The following is a 25944-nucleotide window of genomic DNA, read 5'->3' as shown; positions in this document are numbered from 1 at the left end:
ATAACAACCACATAAGTGAGTCTTTGGCAAGTTCTCCACTCTTTATTCTCTTTGATCAACAGTCAATAATCCCATTTCCAGTGTTGACCATTTCTGGCTTACCAGCCGCCAATTTCACAAATGATTTCTTAAAGATATGGGAGGCCAATAAGGCCACTTTAGAGAAATTATCTGAGCGTATGAAGAGGCATGCAAACAAGAGATACTTGTTATCATCCAGGGCAGAGGTGTCAAACTGTATTCCTCGAGGGCTCCAAACAGGTCATGTTTTCAGGATTTCCTTAGTATTGCACAGGTGATTGAATCATTATGTGCAGGTGATTAAATTATCACCTGGGCAACACAAGGTAATCCTGAAAACATGACCTGTTTGCTGCCCTCGAGGAATGCAGTTTGACACCTCTGATCCAGGGGATAAGGTGTGACTATCTTATAAGTACATATGTCTCAAGATTTCATTCTACAAGTTAATTAATACTGTGTCTTACAAGTTGAAGCTGCCACTGTTTTTGCATGTGCCCAATATCTTCCATGTGTCCTTCTTCAAGGACCCTGGTGCTACACTTCCTCCCATCAGTTCCAAGGATGTCTTTAAGAATATGTTAGCCTTGAAGAAGGTGAGAGGAAAAACATTTTTTTTAGTCGATTGAAAAAGATTTGGACCTGAAGAAAGGTCATGGGAGCACAAAGAAAATATTAATTTTCCATTTCTTCTACAGAGATTCCTAGCAGACCACCTCCCTGCAGGGGCGCCGGCGTGTTCACTTACCCATCCGCGCTCCCTCATTATCTGTTTCCTCCCAGGACCTGTGCACAGCACGCAGGTCTCCTGGGAGTGTGCTTAAGGCTCTTGCGCGCTCCCTGCCTCTTAAAGAGCCAGCGTGCACTTCTGAAAACCAAGCCAATATCTGGGCGATTTCCAATATTTAAGGCACCCTCCCTTAAGCATTCAATCTGTTTTCTGCTACCAAGTTGTAAGGTACCTGTACCTGTGCCCTATCTGAACCTGGGACTGTCCATCCTGCCTGCTCATTCTGAACCTTGCTCTTGTCCATCCTTGTCCATCCTGCCTGCCCTGTCTTAACCTGAGCCTGTCTGTCCTGCCTGTACCCAATCCTGCCTGCCTTGTCTGAACTAGTTCCTGTCCGCCTTACTGTATCCTGTTCCTGAGCCGGCCCTGCCTCTACCAAGTCCTGAACCTGATCTGTCTTGTCTGCACCTATGCTGCTACCTTTACCAGTCCAATCTGAACCTGCACCCATGATCCTGTACCTAAGACCATCCTGTGCTTCTGAACTCTTCTAACCAGTGCCTGTTCTGTCTACCTGCTACATGTCCCTCTGTGATCCAGTTCCTGACCAGTCCGGCATCTCTATCCCTTTGAGGGTCAGCTGCCACAGCTCCTAGGTCTGTCCTGGAGTAGCACCTGGCATCCACCTGGGTTCAAGTCTAACCACACCATCAGGGGCTCTAGTGAAGAACCAAATGTTCACTTAGTTGCGCCCCTTCAGGATCTACCCAGACCATGGCACAATGGCTCCACAACCACGTGCGTAAAGGTTATTAATTGTTCTCCTTATGGTGGACTCATGAACATTAACATTAGCTAATCTAGGAGAGGCCTTTACTTGCTCAGAGGTTGCCTTGGGTTCCTTTGTGACTCCAAATTCATTTGTTTTATTTGGTTATTTTTACCTAATTTTGGCACTTGTGTCAAAATTCTGATACAGATTTAGATCAAATTTATGCAAAAATATGGAAAATTCTGAAGTGTTCACAAACTTTCAAGTACAACCTTATTGCAATGGTTGTAAACATTTGTAGTTAGAAATATCCTACAGCGTGCATGTTGTGTCACTCACTGTGGGCAAGTGGACCAGAAGCATTTGTACTGATGGCTAAGAGTCACAGTGGATTGTAGTAATTTTCAGTGTTTGCTATTTCTCCATTGGGAATATAATGGTTGACATGTATGAATCTCAACTGTTGTTTTTTTTTCAGTAATTGGACCTATCCAGAGCGAAAGAATAATTATTGGTGGGTTAAACCTTGCTGGAATCAGGAATGTCTCATTACATTGGAAAGTGAGTGACCTATATAATAAAGCAAGCAATAATAGAAAGGTCTTGTCATATAAGCAGTAATATTGAAGTTTGTACATTTGATATATTAATTATAGTTACGTCAATCATTACAGCAGTGCACCTTTTAGAAAAACAGTCAAGTCATAAGACAGTAAAATCCATGAACACCTGTGCCTTGTAAGCATTGAAGAAGATGTGACACATTAGTTTACAGCAGATCCTTCATTTTGGTGACTGGTTGGGCAAACACTCATCAAATATTCATGGTTTATGCAAATATACTATGTTTATGTACACTTCAAACCATTCACTCTAGTTTTCATATAACTGTTTTTTTTCCTCAGAAAATGCACATAACTATGTTATCTTTGCAATCGATAATTTCCAGTTTCATTTCCATTATACTGTACTTTATTATAGGTATTTTTGAGATACCCAAGTACTGTACTCAGCTATCTCCAGACAGTTTGGTAGAAAATGAATGGAGGAGCAAAAGCTCGACCTCCACCCCATTCAGATGAGGCAAAAACCTAATTCTCAGGATCCATGTAGGTCCCAATAGTCATATCCCCAAAGATCAATTAGTTATCCCCTATTGTATGGATAAGGACTAACTTGTTAACTTGGTACAACCCCTTCAGGTACTGTATAAAGGACAACTGATGCTATTTTAATGAACCTTGTATTTTCACATTTTGCAATGTATAAGATATGTTTGTTGTAAGTAAATGGGAACATTTTTGTGTACATCTACACTGGGTGCGGAATTTTGACCCTATCATCATTTTTATGTATATTTTCCAACTCCATGCTGCATAAACTTGAATGCTTATAGGATTAAGCAGAACAGGTGATTTGTGTAATGAAGGCATGGCTTAAGGATATAAACCTCCTTTACCAAGGTGTGCAGAATCATTAGGCAGCTTGTTTTCCTCAATCAAAATGGGCCAAGAAAGAAATTTAACTGACTGAAAAGTAAAAAATTGTGACAAGCCGTACAGACGGAGGCTAAGATATCAGGGCGTGATAACAGAACGATCACAAATTTTATTGCAAATAGTGAACAGGGTAGTACAAAATATGTTGAGGAAAAAAGATGCACATTAACTGCCAAAGATTGGATCAGAATCAAATGTGAATCGACCAATAAGCCATTATCCTCCAGTGCTGTCATATTCCAGAAATGCAACTTCCCTGGAGAGCCCAGAAGTACAAGGTGCTTTGTGCTCAGATACATGGCCAAGGTAAGGAAGGCTGAATCCTGACCACCACTGAAGAAGACACAGAAGGTGAAATATCAAGACTGGACCAAGGAATAGCTGAAAACAGATTTAATGGACTGATGAGAAGAGAGTGACTCTTGGAGGACTAGATGGATGGACCAGAGGAAACTTTTTACCTTCAGTCACAGCTACAGGCTCAAGCTGTCATCTGACAGTGAGGGCACCGCAATGCTCTGACTAGTGGGATTAATCTTACTGCCAATCAGAACCGCTGGTGTTTGTCTCGTTGTCATGCAGATGAAAGCGCAAGAAACACCCAGTGTTCAGTGTGCTGAACCTGAACTGTAACACTGACTTTCATATTCAGGGTCCATGCCCAAACAGTAGGTGTTCAGTACGGACCCTGAACTTTACTGTTTAAGTTCGTCCATTTTTGCTTAGGACTGGTTTTGAAAAGAAGGGGAGCTATATTGGTCACTGATATTTTTGTGAAATGTTAGAAATGTATTTTTATACATGTTGAGTTGTTTAGCTGTCATTCTCTCGTTGACAGATGAAAACAAACAATTCATATGGAAAAATTTGCGTTTTTTTGGTTGCTTAATAATTTGGCACACTAATAGTTGCCCAATAATTCTGCACATATAAACATTCTCCTAACAAAGACAGAACCTTACTTTTACTGACTTATATATTATGTTTTCAGGTTTATTACCCTTTTGGGTTGACCGAGAGCACTGTAGATGTTCAATAATTAAATTAATCATCAAAAATATAAATTGATTCAATTCTACACACAGTGTGGAGCCGGAAAGGGGTCGTCTAAAGTCAAAAATAAATTTTATCTAAATCATTATCTATTTGATGTCATAATCTAAGCTAGTTTCTAATATACTTGTTTTTAAAATTCCTCACCATTCTCTAACAACACTATTAGTTTAATATTTTTTTACTTTCTGTCCAATGATGATTCATTTGCATGCTGAGATACTCAAACAAAGCGTCATCAGAGCAGGGGGCAGAGGCTGCGGTCACTGTCACAGCCTCTGCCCCCTCCCTGAAATGTAGAGTCATCAGTGATGCTAATTTCAGGTTTTGGGCTAGTCTGTCTTTACGCATGCACTCTTGTTGGCTCAGATCTGCAGTAACACAGCGGAGATCAGCACCGACCCTACAGGTGACATCCCTAGTCTCAGTTGAGTATTGTAACATCGCTGTGTTGCCGGCTCATTACTGCAGATCTGAAGCGACAACAGTGTGGAGGTTGTCACTGCTCATTGCACAGTGCACAGCACAGGGACTAGCCCTGCCCATGAAATGAGCATCACTGATGACGTTTCATTTCAGGGAGGTGGTCACAGGCTGTTATCATGACCATAGCCTCTGCCCGTTGCTCTTATGATGCTTCACTTGAGTATCCCAGCATGCACTGGGTTCTGTCAAACAGGAAGCAAAAAAAAAAAAATACACTAGCGTAGTGAGGGAACGGTAGAAGATTTTTAAAGCAAGTATGTTAGAAAATAGCTTAGATTATGGCATCAAATAGATAAATATTTAGATAAAATGTACTGTCACCTTCGGACTACCCCTTTAAAACCTGCACAGATCTAATATTCCTCACAGCTGAGGTTTTGCTACAATTATGCCCAGTCTATGCAGTACTCTCTGAGCCTGAACTACAGACTAATATATTTTTCATGCTCTAAAATCTTGTAGCAAATAGGGTTGAGTGACCTTGACTTTTTTAGGGTCGAGCCGGGTTTCGCGAAACCCGACTATCTCAAAAGTCGAGTCGAGTGAAATCGGCCGATTATGGCGAAAAGTCGAGGATCGACCGAAACACGAAACCCAATGCAAAGTCAATATTAATATTTTTTTTTTTCCTCTCTCTCTCTCTCTCTCTCTCTTTCTCTATCTCTATCTCTCTCTCTCTCTCTCTCTCTCTCCTCCGTCCCTGAACTGAAAAGCTGGTGTTACACAGTGCAAATCGCTACAGCGCACAAGCGACAACATGGCGAAAGGCGTCCACGCCCCTAAGACCTATGTCATCACTCTGCCCATGCTCCTTCATTGGCTGAAAAAAATGGCGCCAAGCGCGTCATACGAAACGCGACTTTGGCGCGAAAGTCGCGTACCGCATGGCCGACCCCGCACAGGAGTCGGGTCGGGTTTCATGAAACCCGACTTTGCCAAAAGTCGGCGACTTTTGAAAATTAACGATCCGTTTCGCTCAACCCTAGTAGCAAATAATGAATCAGAATAGAGTGGTGTTTATCTCACAAAGTGCTATCTGGACATCATCTAATTATTGTATCACATTGTTTGTGGAAAAGAAAGACTTACAGAAATGAGATATATAATACATAACAGAGGACATTTTACCAGTTTTAGAATTTTAAACTGACCACATCTTGGAATAGTGCACAGATAAAAACAGTTTTTATTTTCTAATTTCTCATCTCTGTGGCACACATATTAGCTAGTAAAGTTTAGACTATAAGTTTCACTAACACTAACATGGCGTTAGCATAGATTCTTCACTGGGGACAGTGATTTTTTTTATCCTGTATGATGTTGACCAATCATAAGCAGGAGGTGAAATGCTTCTGGAAAAAGAAGAAGATGCCATACAAAATGTCAGACCTGGCATTTTATGTAATGACACACAGCCCTGCTCTCACAAATTTCACTGCTGGCACCTGCAGAAATGATGAGCAGAAGCAGAGAAAGGGAGTAGAGCAGAGCTGTATGTTGTTAAAATCACCTGCATCTGCAGCTCTCATCTCACCGTACTATCAGTACTAAAGCAGAGCTGACATTACCATGAGTTGAGAGCTGCAAGAGGTGTCTGCAATGACACATAGCTCTACTCTACTCCTTAACCCCACACTGACTGCTGTGAGAGGAGAGCTGTAGAAGTGTAAGGAGGAAGACCGGGCTGCGGGTACCTGTGCTGTGCCGGGTCTGGAACTGTCGAGGGTGCAAACCCTATATTAAGGGTCACCAATCTAACCCAAGAAGAGGTGCGTAACCGGCTAAATAAGATTAAAATAGATAAATCTCCGGGTCCGGATGGCATACACCCACGAGTACTAAGAGAACTAAGTAATGTAATAGATAAACCATTATTTCTTATTTTTAGTGACTCTATAGCGACAGGGTCTGTTCCGCAGGACTGGCGCATAGCAAATGTGGTGCCAATATTCAAAAAGGGCTCTAAAAGTGAACCTGGAAATTATAGGCCAGTAAGTCTAACCTCTATTGTTGGTAAAATATTTGAAGGGTTTCTGAGGGATGTTATTCTGGATTATCTCAATGAGAATAACTGTTTAACTCCATATCAGCATGGGTTTATGAGAAATCGCTCCTGTCAAACCAATCTAATCAGTTTTTATGAAGAGGTAAGCTATAGACTGGACCACGGTGAGTCATTGGACGTGGTATATCTCGATTTTTCCAAAGCGTTTGATACCGTGCCGCACAAGAGGTTGGTACACAAAATGAGAATGCTTGGTCTGGGGGAAAATGTGTGTAAATGGGTTAGTAACTGGCTTAGTGATAGAAAGCAGAGGGTGGTTATAAATGGTATAGTCTCTAACTGGGTCGCTGTGACCAGTGGGGTACCGCAGGGGTCAGTATTGGGACCTGTTCTCTTCAACATATTCATTAATGATCTGGTAGAAGGTTTACACAGTAAAATATCGATATTTGCAGATGATACAAAACTATGTAAAGCAGTTAATACAAGAGAAGATAGTATTCTGCTACAGATGGATCTGGATAAGTTGGAAACTTGGGCTGAAAGGTGGCAGATGAGGTTTAACAATGATAAATGTAAGGTTATACACATGGGAAGAGGGAATCAATATCACCATTACACACTGAACGGGACACCACTGGGTAAATCTGACAGGGAGAAGGACTTGGGGATCCTAGTTAATGATAAACTTACCTGGAGCAGCCAGTGCCAGGCAGCAGCTGCCAAGGCAAACAGGATCATGGGGTGCATTAAAAGAGGTCTGGATACACATGATGAGAGCATTATACTGCCTCTGTACAAATCCCTAGTTAGACCGCACATGGAGTACTGTGTCCAGTTTTGGGCACCGGTGCTCAGGAAGGATATAATGGAACTAGAGAGAGTACAAAGGAGGGCAATAAAATTAATAAAGGGGATGGGAGAACTACAATACCCAGATAGATTAGCGAAATTAGGATTATTTAGTCTAGAAAAAAGACGACTGAGGGGCGATCTAATAACCATGTATAAGTATATAAGGGGACAATACAAATATCTCGCTGAGGATCTGTTTATACCGAGGAAGGTGACGGGCACAAGGGGGCATTCTTTGCGTCTGGAGGAGAGAAGGTTTTTCCACCAACATAGAAGAGGATTACTTACTGTTAGGGCAGTGAGAATCTGGAATTGCTTGCCTGAGGAGGTGGTGATGGCGAACTCAGTCGAGGGGTTCAAGAGAGGCCTGGATGTCTTCCTGGAGCAGAACAATATTGTATCATACAATTATTAGGTTCTGTAGAAGGACGTAGATCTGGGTATTTATTATGATGGAATATAGGCAGAACTGGATGGACAAATGTCTTTTTTCGGCCTTACTAACTATGTTACTATGTTACTATGTAGGTTGTCCTGGGGAAAGGATAGTGAGCAACACAGACCCAGTGACCTAGAGGCAGGTGGAGCGGCTAAGAAAAAGCGTGCACGGCAGCAGGCAGTTTTGGCGAGCAGAAGCAGCGCGTGGAAGGCTGAGCAGCATGCTCTTTCCCTTGAGCACCGGCGCTGCAAAATATTGTGCCCTCCAGATCCTGCCGCTATCAGCAGGACCATGAGAGAGTGAGGTGCCGTGTGCCCAGTGACTACCAGAGAGCAAGGTGTCGTGCCCTCCGTAACCATGAGTAGAGCACATGTGCAGAGCTGAGAAGGCCGGGTACCGGACATATATCTGCGGTCTTCCTTGCCAGTTACTATTGACCATTCCCCCTTTAACTTGGAGAGTGCTGCAGCCCTGTTTGCTTCGACCGCCTCAATTCATGGACTAGGGGCTCAGCGAAAAGTACCGGAGACCGACCGCTGCCACCAGAAGACAGACCATCGTTTCTAGGACCCTATCTGAGGACATCTCCCGGACTCTGCCAGCGCTAAAACCCCTGTGAGATCACCTGCTGAGGAGGAGCATAAATGACATAAGTTCCTTAACTGGACTTCTATTGTTTTACTTCTATTACCCTTATTATTCATCTTTTAACCATTTACCTCCCTGCGAGGAGTGAATACCCTGTTCGATTAAATTGTTACATTTGGTTAACCCTTGCTCTGCTGTCTGTCACTGCATCCCGCTGTTGTGAATTCTGTGGCTGAATTCACTCCTGTGGTCACAAGTGGTACTGCAGCTTCTGAGCTTCCTCCCTCAGGTGTTCTGGTGAGCTCGTTAACTGCTTCATTACTTAACTCCGCCTGATGCTGCTATCCTTGCTCCTTGTCAATGTTTCAGTGTTGGATCTGAGCTTCTCCTGATTGTTCCTGTGACCTGCTGCTCTGTATAGCTAAGTGCTTTTTGCTTTTTTGTTGCTTTTTTTCTGTCCAGCTTGTCTTTTGTTTTGCTGGAAGCTCTGAGACGCAAAGGGTGTACCGCCGTGCCGTTAGTTCGGCACGGTGGTTTTTTTTTGCCCCCCTTGCGTGGTTTTGCTTTAGGGTTTTTTGTAGACTGCAAAGTTCGCTTTACTGTCCTCGCTCTGTCCTAGAATATCGGGCCCCACTTTGCTGAATCTATTTCATCCCTACGTTTTGTCTTTTCATCTTACTCACAGTCATTATATGTGGGGGGCTGCCTTTTCCTTTGGGGAATTTCTCTGGGGCAAGTCAGGCCTATTTTTCTATCTTCAGGCTAGCTAGTTTCTTAGGCTGTGCCGAGTTGCCTAGGTAGTTGTTAGGCGCAATCCACAGCCGCTTTTAGTTGTGTTTAGGATAGGATCAGGTGTGCAGTCTACAGAGTTTCCACGTCTCAGAGCTCGTTCTTGTATTTTTGGGTATTTGTCAGATCACTGTGTGCGCTCTGATCGCTATGCACACTGTGTTTCTGGATTGCCTTCATAACACCTGTCATTAGCAAACATAACAGTACAAGGAGCCTGACTAATGATTCTCAATAGAGGGAAAGAAAAAGTTCTGACATCATTTTTTTTTTTTTTTTTTTTCTGCTCTGTGTTCACTTTTTTTTTTTCCCCTAGACATTTGGGTGATTCTGGACACAGGTGTGGACATGGATATTCAGGGTCTGTGCTCTTCAATGGATAATCTCGTTATAAATGTACAAAAAATTCAAGATACTATTGATCAGAAATCTATGTTAGAACCAAGAATTCCTATTCCTGATTTGTTTTTTGGAGATAGAACTAAGTTTCTAAGTTTCAAAAATAATTGTAAGCTATTTCTGGCCTTGAAACCTCATTCTTCTGGTAATCCTATTCAACAGGTTTTGATTATTATTTCTTTTTTGCGCAGCGACCCTCAAGACTGGGCATTTTCTCTTGCGCCAGGAGACCCTGCATTGAGTAGTGTCGATGCGTTTTTCCTGGCGCTCGGATTGCTGTACGATGAGCCTAATTCAGTGGATCAGGCTGAGAAAAATTTGCTGGCTTTGTGCCAGGGTCAGGATGATATAGAAGTATATTGTCAGAAATTTAGGAAATGGTCAGTACTCACTCAGTGGAATGAATCTGCGCTGGCAGCTTTGTTCAGAAAGGGTCTCTCTGAGGCTCTTAAGGATGTCATGGTGGGATTTCCTATGCCTGCTGGTTTGAATGAGTCTTTGTCTTTGGCCATTCAGATCGGTCGACGCTTGCGCGAGCGTAAATCTGTGCACCATTTGGCGGTACTGCCTGAGGTTAAACCTGAGCCTATGCAGTGCGATAGGACTATGACTAGAGTTGAACGGCAGGAATACAGACGTCTGAATGGTCTGTGTTTCTACTGTGGTGATTCCACTCATGCTATTTCTGATTGTCCTAAGCGCACTAGGCGGTCCGCTAGGTCTGCCGTCATTGGTACTGTACAGTCCAAATTCCTTCTGTCCATTACCTTGATATGCTCTTTGTCGTCGTTTTCTGTCATGGCGTTTGTGGATTCGGGCGCTGCCCTGAATCTGATGGATTTGGATTATGCTAAACGTTGTGGGTTTTTCTTGGAGCCTTTGCGGTGTCCTATTCCATTGAGAGGAATTGATGCTACACCTTTGGCCAAGAATAAACCTCAATACTGGGCCCAGCTGACCATGTGCATGGCTCCTGCACATCAGGAAGTTATTCGCTTTCTGGTGTTTCATAATCTGCATGATGTGGTCGTGTTGGGGTTGCCATGGCTACAAACCCATAATCCAGTATTGGATTGGAATTCCATGTCGGTATCCAGCTGGGGTTGTCAGGGGGTACATGGTGATGTTCCATTTTTGTCGATTTCGTCATCCACCTCTTCTGAGGTCCCAGAGTTCTTGTCTGATTAACAGGATGTATTTGAAGAGCCCAAGTCCGATGCTCTACCTCCGCATAGGGATTGTGATTGTGCTATCAATTTGATTCCTGGTAGTAAATTCCCTAAAGGTCGATTATTTAATTTATCCGTGCCCGAACACGCCGCTATGCGCAGTTATGTGAAGGAATCCCTGGAGAAGGGAAACATTCGCCCATCGTCATCACCACTGGGAGCAGGGTTCTTCTTTGTAGCCAAGAAGGATGGTTCGCTGAGACCGTGTATTGATTACCGCGTTCTTAATAAGATCACTGTTAAATTTCAGTATCCCTTGCCATTGTTATCTGACTTGTTTGCTCGGATTAAGGGGGCTAGTTGGTTCACTAAGATAGATCTTCGTGGTGCGTATAATCTGGTGAGAATCAGGCAAGGAGATGAATGGAAAACTGCATTCAATACGCTCGAGGGTCATTTTGAGTATCTAGTGATGCCGTTCGGACTTGCCAATGCTCCATCTGTGTTTCAGTCTTTTATGCATGACATCTTCCGTGAGTATCTGGATAAATTCCTGATTGTTTACTTGGATGACATTTTGATCTTCTCTGATTATTGGGAGTCTCATGTGAAGCAGGTCAGAATGGTTTTTCAGGTCCTGCGTGCTAACTCTTTGTTTGTGAAGGGATCAAAGTGTCTCTTCGGTGTGCAGAAAGTTTCATTTTTGGGGTTCATCTTTACCCCTTCTACTATCGAGATGGATCCAGTTAAGGTCCAAGCCATCCAGGATTGGATTCAGCCGACATCTCTGAAAAGTCTGCAAAAGTTCCTGGGCTTTGCTAATTTTTATCATCGCTTCATCTGTAATTTTTCTAGCATTGCCAAACCATTGACCGATTTGACCAAGAAGGGTGCTGATTTGGTTAATTGGTCTTCTGCTGCTGTGAAAGCTTTTCAGGAGTTGAAGCGTCGTTTTTGTTCTGCCCCTGTGTTGTGTCAGCCAGATGTTTCTCTTCCGTTCCAGGTCGAGGTTGATGCTTCTGAGATTGGAGCAGGGGCGGTTTTGTCACAGAGAGGTTCTGATTGCTCAGTGATGAAACCATGTGCTTTCTTTTCCAGGAAGTTTTCGGCCGCTGAGCATAATTATGATGTGGGCAATCGAGAGTTGCTGGCCATGAAGTGGGCATTCGAGGAGTGGCGTCATTGGCTTGAAGGAGCTAAGCATCGCGTGGTGGTATTGACTGATCATAAGAACTTGACTTATCTCGAGTCTGCCAAGCGCTTGAATCCTAGACAGGCCCGTTGGTCGTTATTTTTTGCCCGCTTCGACTTTGTGATTTCGTACCTTCCGGGCTCTAAAAATGTGAAGGCGGATGCTCTGTCTAGGAGTTTTGTGCCCGACTCTCCGGGTTTATCTGAGCCAGCGGGTATCCTCAAGGAAGGAGTCATTGTGTCTGCCATCTCCCCTGATTTGCGGCGGGTGCTGCAAAAATTTCAGGCAAATAAACCTGATCGTTGTCCAGCAGAGAAACTGTTCGTCCCTGATAGGTGGACTAATAAACTTATCTCTGAACTTCATTGTTCGGTGTTGGCTGGTCATCCTGGAATCTTTGGTACCAGAGAGTTAGTGGCTAGATCCTTCTGGTGGCCATCTCTGTCACGGGATGTACGTACTTTTGTGCAGTCCTGTGGGATTTGTGCTAGGGCTAAGCCCTGCTGTTCTCGTGCCAGTGGGTTGCTTTTGCCCTTGCCGGTCCCAAAGAGGCCTTGGACACATATTTCGATGGATTTCATTTCTGACCTTCCCGTTTCTCAAAAGATGTCAGTCATTTGGGTGGTCTGTGATCGCTTTTCTAAAATGGTCCATCTGGTGCCCTTGGCTAAATTGCCTTCCTCCTCTGATTTGGTACCTTTGTTCTTTCAGCATGTGGTTCGGTTGCATGGCATTCCTGAGAATATTGTTTCTGACAGAGGTTCCCAGTTTGTTTCAAGGTTTTGGCGAGCCTTTTGTGGTAGAATGGGCATTGACCTATCCTTTTCCTCGGCTTTCCATCCTCAGACTAATGGCCAGACCGAACGAACCAATCAGACCTTGGAAACATATCTGAGATGTTTTGTTTCTGCAGACCAGGATGATTGGGTGTCCTTTTTGCCGTTGGCTGAGTTCGCCCTTAATAATCGGGCCAGCTCGGCTACCTTGGTTTCTCCATTTTTTTGCAATTCTGGGTTCCATCCTCGTTTCTCTTCAGGACAGGTTGAGTCTTCGGACTGTCCTGGTGTGGATTCTGTGGTGGATAGGTTGCAGCAGATCTGGACTCAGGTAGTGGACAATTTGATCTTGTCCCAGGAGAAAGCTCAACTTTTCGCTAATCGCAGACGCCGTGTGGGTCCCCGACTTCGTGTTGGGGATCTGGTTTGGTTATCTTCTCGTCATATTCCTATGAAGGTTTCCTCTCCTAAATTTAAACCTCGTTTTATTGGTCCGTATAGGATTTCTGAGGTTCTCAATCCTGTGTCTTTTCGTTTGACCCTCCCAGACTCCTTTTCCATACATAATGTATTCCATAGGTCGTTGTTGCGGAGATACGTGGCACCTATGGTTCCATCTGTTGAGCCTCCTGCCCCGGTTTTGGTGGAGGGGGAATTGGAGTATATTGTGGAGAAGATTTTGGATTCTCGTGTTTCTAGACGGAAACTCCAGTATCTGGTTAAATGGAAGGGTTATGCTCAGGAAGATAATTCCTGGGTTTTTGCCTCTGATGTTCATGCTTCCGATCTTGTTCGTGCCTTTCATGCGGCTCATCCTGGTCGGCCTGGGGGCTCTGGTGAGGGTTCGGTGACCCCTCCTCAAGGGGGGGGTACTGTTGTGAATTCTGTGGCTGAATTCACTCCTGTGGTCACAAGTGGTACTGCAGCTTCTGAGCTTCCTCCCTCAGGTGTTCTGGTGAGCTCGTTAACTGCTTCATTACTTAACTCCGCCTGATGCTGCTATCCTTGCTCCTTGTCAATGTTTCAGTGTTGGATCTGAGCTTCTCCTGATTGTTCCTGTGACCTGCTGCTCTGTATAGCTAAGTGCTTTTTGCTTTTTTGTTGCTTTTTTTCTGTCCAGCTTGTCTTTTGTTTTGCTGGAAGCTCTGAGACGCAAAGGGTGTACCGCCGTGCCGTTAGTTCGGCACGGTGGTTTTTTTTTGCCCCCCTTGCGTGGTTTTGCTTTAGGGTTTTTTGTAGACTGCAAAGTTCGCTTTACTGTCCTCGCTCTGTCCTAGAATATCGGGCCCCACTTTGCTGAATCTATTTCATCCCTACGTTTTGTCTTTTCATCTTACTCACAGTCATTATATGTGGGGGGCTGCCTTTTCCTTTGGGGAATTTCTCTGGGGCAAGTCAGGCCTATTTTTCTATCTTCAGGCTAGCTAGTTTCTTAGGCTGTGCCGAGTTGCCTAGGTAGTTGTTAGGCGCAATCCACAGCCGCTTTTAGTTGTGTTTAGGATAGGATCAGGTGTGCAGTCTACAGAGTTTCCACGTCTCAGAGCTCGTTCTTGTATTTTTGGGTATTTGTCAGATCACTGTGTGCGCTCTGATCGCTATGCACACTGTGTTTCTGGATTGCCTTCATAACACCTGTCATTAGCAAACATAACTGTTATGGCTGGCAATCAGGCAACACAGCGTGCAGTAATCAGCGCACATACAGAGGTCTGGCAATAACCAAAAACAATAGGACGAGCTCTGAGACGTGGAATCTCTGTAGACTGCAGTACCTGATCTATCCTCACACAACTATAAGCAGCAGTGGATTGCGCCTATCACTACCTATGCAACTCGACACTGCCTGAGGAGCTGACTAGCCTGAAGATAGAAATACAAGCCTGACTTACCTCAGAGAAATACCCCAAAGGAATAGGCAGCCCCCCACATATAATGACTGTTAGCAAGATGAAAAGACAAACGTAGGAATGAAATAGATTCAGCAAAGTGAGGCCCGATATTCTAGACAGAGCGAGGATAGCAAAGAGAACTATGCAGTCTACAAAAAACCCTAAAACGAAAACCACGCAAAGGGGCAAAAAGACCCACCGTGCCGAACTAACAGCACGGCGGTGCACTCCTTTGCTTCTCAGAGCTTCCAGCAAAAGTTAATAGCAAGCTGGACAGAAAAAACAGAAAACAAACTAGAAGCACTTATCTAGCAGAGCAGCAGGCCCAAGGAAAGATGCAGTAGCTCAGATCCAACACTGGAACATTGACAAGGAGCAAGGAAGACAGACTCAGGTGGAGCTAAATAGCAAGGCAGCCAACGAGCTCACCAAAACACCTGAGGGAGGAAGCCCAGAGACTGCAATACCACCTGTGACCACAGAAGTGAATTCAGCCACAGAATTCACAACAGTACCCCCCCCCTTGAGGAGGGGTCACCGAACCCTCACCAGAACCCCCAGGCCGACCAGGATGAGCCACATGAAAGGCACGAACAAGATCTGGGGCATGGACATCAGAGGCAAAAACCCAGGAATTATCTTCCTGAGCATAACCCTTCCATTTGACCAGATACTGGAGTTTCCGTCTAGAGACACGAGAATCCAAAATCTTCTCCACAATATACTCCAATTCCCCCTCCACCAAAACAGGGGCAGGAGGCTCCACAGATGGAACCATAGGTGCCACGTATCTCCTCAACAACGACCTATGGAATACATTATGTATGGAAAAGGAGTCTGGGAGGATCAGACGAAAAGACACCGGATTGAGAATCTCAGAAATCCTATACGGACCAATAAAACGAGGTTTAAATTTAGGAGAGGAAACCTTCATAGGAATATGACGAGAAGATAACCAAACCAGATCCCCAACACGAAGTCGGGGTCCCACACGGCGTCTGCGATTAGCGAAAAGCTGAGCCTTCTCCTGGGACAAGGTCAAATTGTCCACTACCTGAGTCCAGATCTGCTGCAACCTGTCCACCACAGAATCCACACCAGGACAGTCCGAAGACTCAACCTGTCCTGAAGAGAAACGAGGATGGAACCCAGAATTGCAGAAAAATGGAGAGACCAAGGTAGCCGAGCTGGCCCGATTATTAAGGGCGAACTCAGCCAACGGCAAAAATGACACCCAATCATCCTGGTCAGCGGAAACAAAACATCTCAGATATGTTTCCAAGGTCTGATTGGTTCGTTCGGTCTGGCCATTAGTCTGAGGATGGAAGGCCGAGGAGAAAGATGGGTCAATGCCCATCCTAACACAAAAGGCTCGCCAGAACCTCGAGACAAACTGGGAACCTCTGTCAGAAACAATATTCTCAGGAATGCCATGTAAACGAACCACATGCTGGAAGAACAAAGGCACCAAATCAGAGGAGGAAGGCAATTTAACCAAGGGCACCAGATGGACCATTTTAGAAAAGCAATCACAGACCACCCAAATGACCGACATTTTTTGAGAAACGGGAAGGTCAGAAATGAAATCCATCAAAATATGTGTCCAAGGCCTCTTCGGGACCGGCAAGGGCAAAAGCAACCCACTGGCACGTGAACAGCAGGGCTTAGCCCTAGCACAAATTCCACAGGACTGCACAAAAGCACGCACATCCCGCGACAGAGATGGCCACCAGAAGGATCTAGCAACCAACTCCCTGGTACCAAAGATTCCTGGATGACCGGCCAGCACCGAACAATGAAGTTCAGAGATAACTTTACTAGTCCACCTATCAGGGACGAACAGTTTCTCGGCCGGACAACGATCAGGTTTATTAGCCTGAAATTTCTGCAACACTCTCCGCAAATCAGGGGAGATGGCAGACACAATGACTCCTTCCTTGAGGATACTCGCCGGCTCAGATAACCCCGGAGAGTCGGGCACAAAACTCCTAGACAGAGCATCCGCCTTCACAATTTTAGAGCCCGGAAGGTATGAAATCACAAAATCAAAACGAGCAAAAAATAACGACCAACGGGCCTGTCTAGGATTCAAGCGCTTGGCAGACTCAAGATAAGTAAGGTTCTTATGATCAGTCAAAACCACCACGCGATGCTTAGCACCCTCAAGCCAATGACGCCACTCCTCGAATGCCCACTTCATGGCCAGCAACTCTCGGTTGCCCACATCATAATTACGCTCAGCAGCAGAAAATTTCCTGGAAAAGAAAGCACATGGTTTGAACACTGAGCAACCAGAACCTCTCTGTGACAAAACCGCCCCTGCACCAATCTCAGAAGCATCAACCTCGACCTGGAACGGAAGAGAAACATCAGGTTGACACAACACAGGGGCACAGCAAAAACAACGCTTCAACTCCTGAAAAGCTTCCACGGCAGCAGAAGACCAATTAACCAAATCAGCACCCTTCTTGGTCAAATCGGTCAATGGTCTGGCAATGCTAGAAAAATTACAGATGAAGCGACGATAAAAATTAGCAAAGCCCAGGAATTTCTGCAGACTTTTTAGAGATGTCGGCTGAGTCCAATCCTGGATGGCCTGAACCTTAACCGGATCCATCTCGATAGTAGAAGGGGAAAAGATGAACCCCAAAAATGAAACTTTCTGCACACCGAAGAGACACTTTGATCCCTTCACGAACAAGGAATTAGCACGCAGTACCTGGAAAACCATTCTGACTTGCTTCACATGAGACTCCCAATCATCTGAGAAGATCAAAATGTCATCCAAGTAAACAATCAAGAATTTATCCAGATACTCACGGAAAATGTCATGCATAAAAGACTGAAAAACAGATGGAGCATTGGCAAGTCCGAACGGCATCACCAGATACTCAAAATGACCCTCGGGCGTATTAAATGCCGTTTTCCATTCATCTCCCTGCCTGATTCTCACCAGATTATACGCACCACGAAGATCAATCTTAGTAAACCAACTAGCCCCCTTAATCCGAGCAAACAAGTCAGAAATCAATGGCAAGGGATACTGAAACTTAACAGTGATCTTATTAAGAAGGCGGTAATCAATACACGGTCTTAGCGAACCATCCTTCTTGGCTACAAAAAAGAACCCTGCTCCCAATGGTGACGACGATGGGCGAATATGTCCCTTCTCCAGGGACTCCTTCACATAACTGCGCATAGCGGTGTGTTCAGGTACGGACAAATTAAATAAACGACCCTTAGGGAATTTACTACGAGGAATCAAATCGATAGCACAATCACAATTCCTATGCGGAGGTAGGGCATCAGACTTGGACTCTTCAAATACATCCTGAAAGTCCGACAAGAACTCTGGGATGTCAGAAGGAATGGATGACGAAATAGACAAAAATGGAACATCACCATGTACTCCCTGACAACCCCAGCTGGATACCGACATAGAGTTCCAATCCAATACTGGATTATGGGTTTGTAGCCATGGCAACCCCAACACGACCACATCATGCAAATTATGCAGTACCAGAAAGCGAATAACTTCCTGATGTGCAGGAGCAATGCACATGGTCAGCTGGGCCCAGTACTGAGGCTTATTCTTGGCCAAAGGTGTAGCATCAATTCCTCTCAACGGAATAGGACACCGCAAAGGCAACAAGAAAAATCCACAACGTTTAGCATAATCCAAATCCATCAGATTCAGGGCAGCGCCTGAATCCACAAACGCCATGACAGAATACGATGACAAAGAGCACATTAAGGTAATGGACAAAAGGAATTTGGACTGTACAGTACCAATAACGGCAGAGCTATCGAACCGCCTAGTGCGTTTAGGACAATTAGAAATAGCATGAGTAGAATCACCACAATAGAAACACAGTCTGTTCAGACGTCTGTGTTCTTGCCGTTCTACTTTAGTCATAGTCCTGTCGCACTGCATAGGCTCAGGTTTACTCTCAGACAATACCGCCAGATGGTGCACAGATTTACGCTCGCGCAAGCGACGACCGATCTGAATGGCCAAGGACATAGACTCATTCAAACCAGCAGGCATAGGAAATCCCACCATTACATCCTTAAGAGCTTCAGAGAGACCCTTTCTGAACAAAGCCGCTAGTGCAGATTCATTCCACAGAGTGAGTACTGACCACTTCCTAAATTTCTGACAATATACTTCTACATCATCCTGACCCTGGCATAAAGCCAGCAGATTTTTCTCAGCCTGATCCACTGAATTAGGCTCATCGTAAAGCAATCCCAGCGCCTGGAAAAATGCATCAACATTACTCAATGCAGAATCTCCTGGTGCAAGAGAAAACGCCCAGTCCTGTGGGTCGCCGCGCAAAAAAGAAATAATAATCAAAACCTGTTGAATAGGATTACCAGAAGAATGAGGTTTCAAGGCCAAAAATAGCTTACAATTATTTCTGAAGCTCAGGAACTTAGTTCTGTCACCAAAAAACAAATCAGGAATCGGAATTCTTGGTTCTAGCATCGATTTCTGATCAATAGTATCTTGAATCTTTTGTACATTTACAACGAGATTATCCATTGAGGAGCACAGAGCCTGAATATCCATGTCCACAGCTGTGTCCTGAAGCACTCTAATGTCTAGGGGAAAAAAAAGACTGAAGACAGAGCTAAGAAAAAAAAATGCTGTCAGGATTTCTTTTTTCCCTCTATTGGGAATCATTGGTTTGGCTCCTTGTACTGTTATGGCTGGCAATCAGGCAACACAGCGTGCAGTAATCAGCGCACATACAGAGGTCTGGCAATAACCAAAAACAATAGGACGAGCTCTGAGACGTGGAATCTCTGTAGACTGCAGTACCTGATCTATCCTCACACAACTATAAGCAGCAGTGGATTGCGCCTATCACTACCTATGCAACTCGACACTGCCTGAGGAGCTGACTAGCCTGAAGATAGAAACACAAGCCTGACTTACCTCAGAGAAATACCCCAAAGGAATAGGCAGCCCCCCACATATAATGACTGTTAGCAAGATGAAAAGACAAACGTAGGAATGAAATAGATTCAGCAAAGTGAGGCCCGATATTCTAGACAGAGCGAGGATAGCAAAGAGAACTATGCAGTCTACAAAAAACCCTAAAACGAAAACCACGCAAAGGGGCAAAAAGACCCACCGTGCCGAACTAACAGCACGGCGGTGCACTCCTTTGCTTCTCAGAGCTTCCAGCAAAAGTTAATAGCAAGCTGGACAGAAAAAACAGAAAACAAACTAGAAGCACTTATCTAGCAGAGCAGCAGGCCCAAGGAAAGATGCAGTAGCTCAGATCCAACACTGGAACATTGACAAGGAGCAAGGAAGACAGACTCAGGTGGAGCTAAATAGCAAGGCAGCCAACGAGCTCACCAAAACACCTGAGGGAGGAAGCCCAGAGACTGCAATACCACCTGTGACCACAGAAGTGAATTCAGCCACAGAATTCACAACACATAACATCCCGCTACCTGCTTACAGAAGTACTTGTAATGACACACAGCTCTGTTCTACTCCCCTTTTCTGCTTGTAGTCACAGTAGATGTAGGCAATGAGTACATTGAGGAGAGCAGGGATGTTTATCATTACACTTCTCATAGTAGAATGGTCTGACATTCTCTATGGTGTGTTGTTATTTCCCCTCCCCACCCCCTCCTGCTTATGATTGGTCAACGTCATTCAGGGGAAAAAGTCAACGCCCCCAGAGATGAATATCTGCTAATGCCAACTTGGTCTTAGTGGAAATTAAAATCAAAATTTTACAAGCAAATATATTCATAATGGAGATGAGAAGTTAAAAAATTACATTTTTCTCAGCTCTGCAAGGACTATTCCATGTTGTGTCCATTTTAACATGCTCAAACTGGTGAAAGGAAACAACAAATACTGTATCTTGATTTACTCGTTACTCATGCCTTTCCAGGCTTAGGTTAGGAATGCATTTTGGATGGATTACTTAACCCTCCGTCACATACAATATTCGGACTAACGAGTTCACATACAATGTGCCTGTCAGGCGCCTGCTGGAAAAATACCTATAATATCTAATGTTTGCAATTTCAGTGCTCTAAAAGTGATCAGTGACCTTCATAGGGATGTAATAAAAGAGACTACACATAATCAGTTGCAAAAAAAAACATTTACTTAACATAAAACTAATAACTATGAAATACAAACTTTTCAAAACTCCCGCCAAATAGTCCCCAGTTCGACTCTCTCAAAAAAATGTACAAAGAAAATTTTTGAACACAAACTTAATTTTAAGGTACCTTAAGTACTATTAAAAACATATTCAATCAGAAGTAGATGCTGAGGTTTCCCCAGAAAAGTCACACTTGCAGAGCAAATAGCAAGAATTACACACCATTTTTGCATGTGTCAGGCAAATTGCTTTATGACATTTGAGACATTCATAATTTGAAAGCCTTCTGGTTCCACTTTCCGTTTGGCAGGTGGTGCATCTCCTTCTTTTGTGAGGTGGTGCAGATGGTGACTTTTCACCATCATCTTCTGGGCGGAACCTTTTGAGCTGAACTTGAAGGCGAGAGGGGATACCGATTGTTTTCACGCTTCTCCTGCGTAGCTCTCCAAGTACTAGTTCTTTTCCAATATAATATGATCCAACTTCTTCATCCTCACCACTGTCACCATCTTGCTCTGTTTCAGAATCCAGGACACATTCTTCCACCTCATCATGAGAATCAATCTCACTTTCCTCTCCTAAATCCTCATTCAGTGTGAGGTCTCTATCATCTAACAGCATGTTTGTTACTTCCTCAACATCAAGTTGTTTGGATAAATTGTACATTTTCCTCTCCATTTCAGCAGATAATCTGAAGCAAGAGAAGGAATATGTGAGGGAACTACTGTATATGCCTGAGCAGCACACTTTCTTTTATAAAATCTCCCTTATTTCTATGAAATATCCTCACATTTTGTGCTATACATTCATAAAACAAGCTAAATAAACTATTGTGATGAATAAAAACATAAAATACCAACCTTACTGAATGTGACGTATTCACATACAATGAGCCTGAGAGATCTGTGCAGCTATATCCTCTCCCCTGAAGCTCTGAAATCCAACTGTGATATCAGGTTTCACAGACCTTCAAGAGACAGGAGACTACCTGGAGGGAGGGGGTTTCCTCACAATCTGGTGAGGAAGGAGAAATGAAAGTAAAAGAGAAGCGCCTGTCAGATCAGTTGTATGTGACAGAGGGTTAAATGGAAATTACAGAACATGAGGCATAATATTGAAGAATTGGCAGTTTGCAGAAAATGATTTGTAGTGGGAAAACTACTTTTTCTTTAGTTTACGGGATTTCAACTACTCAAAATATACATATAAAGTGTGTTTTAATGCATGGTTTACACTACACTATTTATTTGCCGTATGTATTTCATATATATCCTTTTTGGTGAGCTGTTTGGTTCCAATAAAAGGAACCATTTAATATTAGCCATTTAACCTTAACAATTTGTTCATTAGCACCTTAATCACTTTTTTCTTCTTTTTCTCACCTTGCTTGTAAATTATATTATTGTTTTAAGTGACTATGATTGTACTTTAGTGATAATTCCAGAATTGCTGATTCTACACATACAGTGGGGGAAATAAGTATTTGATCCCTTGTTGATTTTGTAAGTTTGCCCACTGACAAAGGCATGAATAGTCTATAATTTTATGGGTAGGTTAATTTTAACATTGAGAGATAGAATAATAAAAATAAAATCCAGAAACTCACATTGTATAAATTATATACATTTTTTTTTCATTTTGCAGTGAGAAATAAGTATTTGTTCCTTCTGGCAAACAAGACTTTATGCTTGGTGGCAAAACCCTTGTTGGCAAGCACAGCAGTCAGACTTTTTTATAGTTGATGATGAGATTTGCGCATATGTCAGGAGGAGTTTTGGTCCACTACTCTTTTGCAGATCATCTCTAAATCATTAAGATTTTGAGGCTGACAACTCGGAGCTTTAACTCCCTGCATAAGTTTTCCATGGGATTAAGGTCTGGAGACTGGCTAGGCCACTCCACGACCATAATGTGCTTCTTTTCGAGCCATTCCTTTGTTGCCTTGGCTGTGTGTTTTGGGTCATTGTCTTGCTGGAAGACCCAGCCACAACCCATTTTTAATGTCCTGGCGGAGGGAAGGAGGTTGTCACTCAGAATTTTACGGTACATGGCTCCATCCATTCTCCCATTGATGCAGTGAAGTAGTCCTGTGCTCTTAGCAGAGAAACACTCCCAAAACATAATGTTTCCACCTCCATGCTTGACAGTGGGGATGGTGTTCTTTGGGTCATAGGCAGCATTTCTCTTCCTCCAAACACGGCGAGTTGAGTTAATGCACAAGAGGTCAATTTTTGTCTCTTCTGACCACATCACCTTCTCCCAATCACTCACAGAATCATCCAGGTGTTTAATGGTAAACTTCAGATGGGCAAGCACATGGGCCTTCTTGAGAAGGGGGACATTGTGGGCACTGCAGGATTTTAAACCTTTACGGTGTAATGTGTTACCAATGATTTTTGTGGTAACTGTGGTCCCAGCTGCCGTGAGATCATTAACAAGTTCCCCCCATGCAGTTTTAGGCTGATCTCTCACCTTACTCATGATCAAGGATACCACAAGAGGTGAGATTTTGCCTAGTGCCCCAGATCGATGTCGATTGACAGTCTTTTTTTTATTTGTTCCATTTTCTTACTATTGCACCAACAGTTGTATCCTCACCAAGCGTCTTACTTATGATTTTGTAGTTAATATCAGCTTTGTGCACGTCTACGATCTTGTCCCTGACTTCCTTACATAGCTCTTTGGTCTTGCCCATGTTGTAGAGTTTAGAGTCTGGTTGATTGAGTCTGTAGAAAGGAGTCTTTTATAAAGGTGACAATGTAAGACAGCTGTCCTTAATGAGGGTAACAAGTTGATTAGGATCGTCTAACTGGTCTGCAGGAGCCAGAATTTTTAATGGTTGGTAGGGGATCAAATACTTATTTCTCACTGAAAAATGCAAATAAATTTGTATAATTTATACAATGTGATTTTCTGGATTTTATTTTTGATATTCTATCTCTCAATGTTAAAATTATCCTACCCTTAAAATTATAGACTGTTCATGTCTTTGTCAGTGGGCGAAGTTATGCTGCTAATGGGATGCTGTGTGTGTCTGCATCATCACAGAAGAGGATGGCACGGCGTAAACTTGCTGGCCCATATCTGATGATGTGAAATCTTGTGCCTCCTCCTGCACATTTTAGCATCATGGTGGAAGTGCGCTCATCACTACTGAGTGGAGTATTCTCCTCACAATATTTAATGCCCTTTTAACACACTGACTTCCTAACAAAGCTGTGGTTGGACAGTCAGGGGTTTTACAGAGCCCCCGCAGATGAATCGGCATGTTTATAGGTATAGTTAAATTTCATAAAATTGGTTCAATGGTTTCTTTGAACTCCAATATTTTAGGTTGGCATATTGATGCTCATTTATTAATTTCACTGACTACAAATAGGTCGGGTCAAATGGACACTTCATTCTTAATAATTATTTTACGCTAAGTATATTCTCCTTATTCTAAGGCCAGGTTAACATCACATTTTAGGCACTCATCAATGGGTCTATTGAGGCTTCCATGTGAAACCCTGAAAAATGGGATTAAGGTGGATACTCTGATGGGGCCTTTGATGGAGTCACTTTCTGTGCTGTCCAACCTCACTTTCTGCAGTAGCCACCTTTTTTTATAGGGCACAAAAATTCAGACGACCACTTTTTTGTGCCCTCATGAAAAAGGAGTATGTAACCGAAAATGAGATCAGACAGAACTGACCCATTGTCCATACACTGATAAATCTTTGATCCAAAACATTGATAAAATGCCAACTGTTTTTTGCATACGTGAATAATCACAGACATCTAAATGAGGCCTGATGTTAAGACCAGGTAGACATATCCAGGTCACAGGTGTGGTGCGGCTACAACACACCTAAATTAACCATCGTTGTTTTGCATTTGTTTAACAACAGTTACTTGATTTTGCAAAGGAACAGCTGATTACAGCACAGTTTTGCGGGTGAATCAGCTGTGCCCCTTCAAAATCAAATGATTGTTTATCACAGCAGAAGTTTATTGACCAAGTGGTTTTCGGCTGCATCTGGTGTAATCATTAATAGTGTCAAAAATATTTAGATTCTTAAATGGAATCTGTGACCAGGTATTTTCCACCTAAACTGACAGCAACATGGTTTGGGGGCAAATACCCTGATTCCAGCGATGTGTCACTTACTGGGCTGGTTAGTGTAGCTTTTATAAAATCACTATTTTTTTCAGCAGGAGATTGTCATTAGAGAACTAGTAAATCTGGTGCCATGGTGTGCTCTATATTCATGAGCTCTGCATAACTCTACCCCAACCATTGATTAACATCTATGTACACTGTGCTGCCAATCACTGGTGTGGACAGGGCTATGAAAAACTCAGCATTCAGAGAGCTGGTTAATCTGCAGAAGATAAAACGGTAATTTTTATCAAAACTGAAATAAACAGCCCAGTAAGTGATACATCGCTAGAATCAATGTCTCTGCCCCTGGGCTAGCAAAAACCTGTTGACAGATGCTGACCATTTTATTGTCCAATAGCTAACATCACATACCAAGACAATGATTTCTAGTACATCAGTAAAACTAAATACATATGGAAAAGCTTATGTTATGTCATAAAGTAAGTAGAAGATGTAATAAACACAATAAATCTGTATTTGATTGTTTCTATTCTTTTAATTTTATATTTACAGCCCAGCACAAAAGAAGAAGGCACTACGAATTACCATATAAATGTTACCTTTCTCCCTTGCTTTGGGGTAACCACAAGTAACTCAACAAAAAACTACTGGTTCAATGCAAGCATATCTGGAGCAGCTTATAATGTCACTGTTATAGCTGCTAATCAAGCTCAAACTGCTTCTCCATGGTCTACAGTCATTGAAGAAGATGGGGCAGGTATGGTCAAAGCGGTATTTTCTGTTCAATTTAGACAAACCACTTGTTATATTCATTCTTTTGAGATGTTTAAATTGTTCTTTGGATTTTTGAGCAGAGAGTTTGTACAGTTGGCTAAAAAAAATATATAATTCACAATGGAAGTTTTATAATATTGATAGCGATTGTGTAAGAATAACCCTGCATTGAAAGTTGTAGTCAAATTAAAGGTAAAATGGGCTGAAATATACCTGTTTTGGCATACGTTGCCTTTTACCTTTTATGGGGACACTGTTAAGCA

The 25944-nt window shown here is 43.2% G+C and overlaps 1 protein-coding gene across 1 annotated transcript in view; it reads left to right on the top strand.

Annotated features, from left to right (window-relative positions):
- IL12RB1 (interleukin 12 receptor subunit beta 1) overlaps window positions 1-25944 on the top strand; it is a 228817-nt gene that overhangs the window by 141083 nt on the left and 61790 nt on the right. Inside the window, exons 7-8 of the mRNA XM_069745689.1 lie at window positions 2002-2084; window positions 25460-25664. Coding sequence (XP_069601790.1) covers window positions 2002-2084; window positions 25460-25664 — 288 coding nt within the window. The remainder of the gene's footprint in view (window positions 1-2001; window positions 2085-25459; window positions 25665-25944) is intronic.

The sequence above is a fragment of the Ranitomeya imitator genome, chromosome 1, assembly GCF_032444005.1.
Source record: "Ranitomeya imitator isolate aRanImi1 chromosome 1, aRanImi1.pri, whole genome shotgun sequence".
Taxonomy (NCBI): domain Eukaryota; kingdom Metazoa; phylum Chordata; class Amphibia; order Anura; family Dendrobatidae; genus Ranitomeya; species Ranitomeya imitator.
The sequence above is the reverse complement of the archived record's forward strand: the minus strand, read 5'-3'. Positions and strand labels throughout refer to the sequence as shown.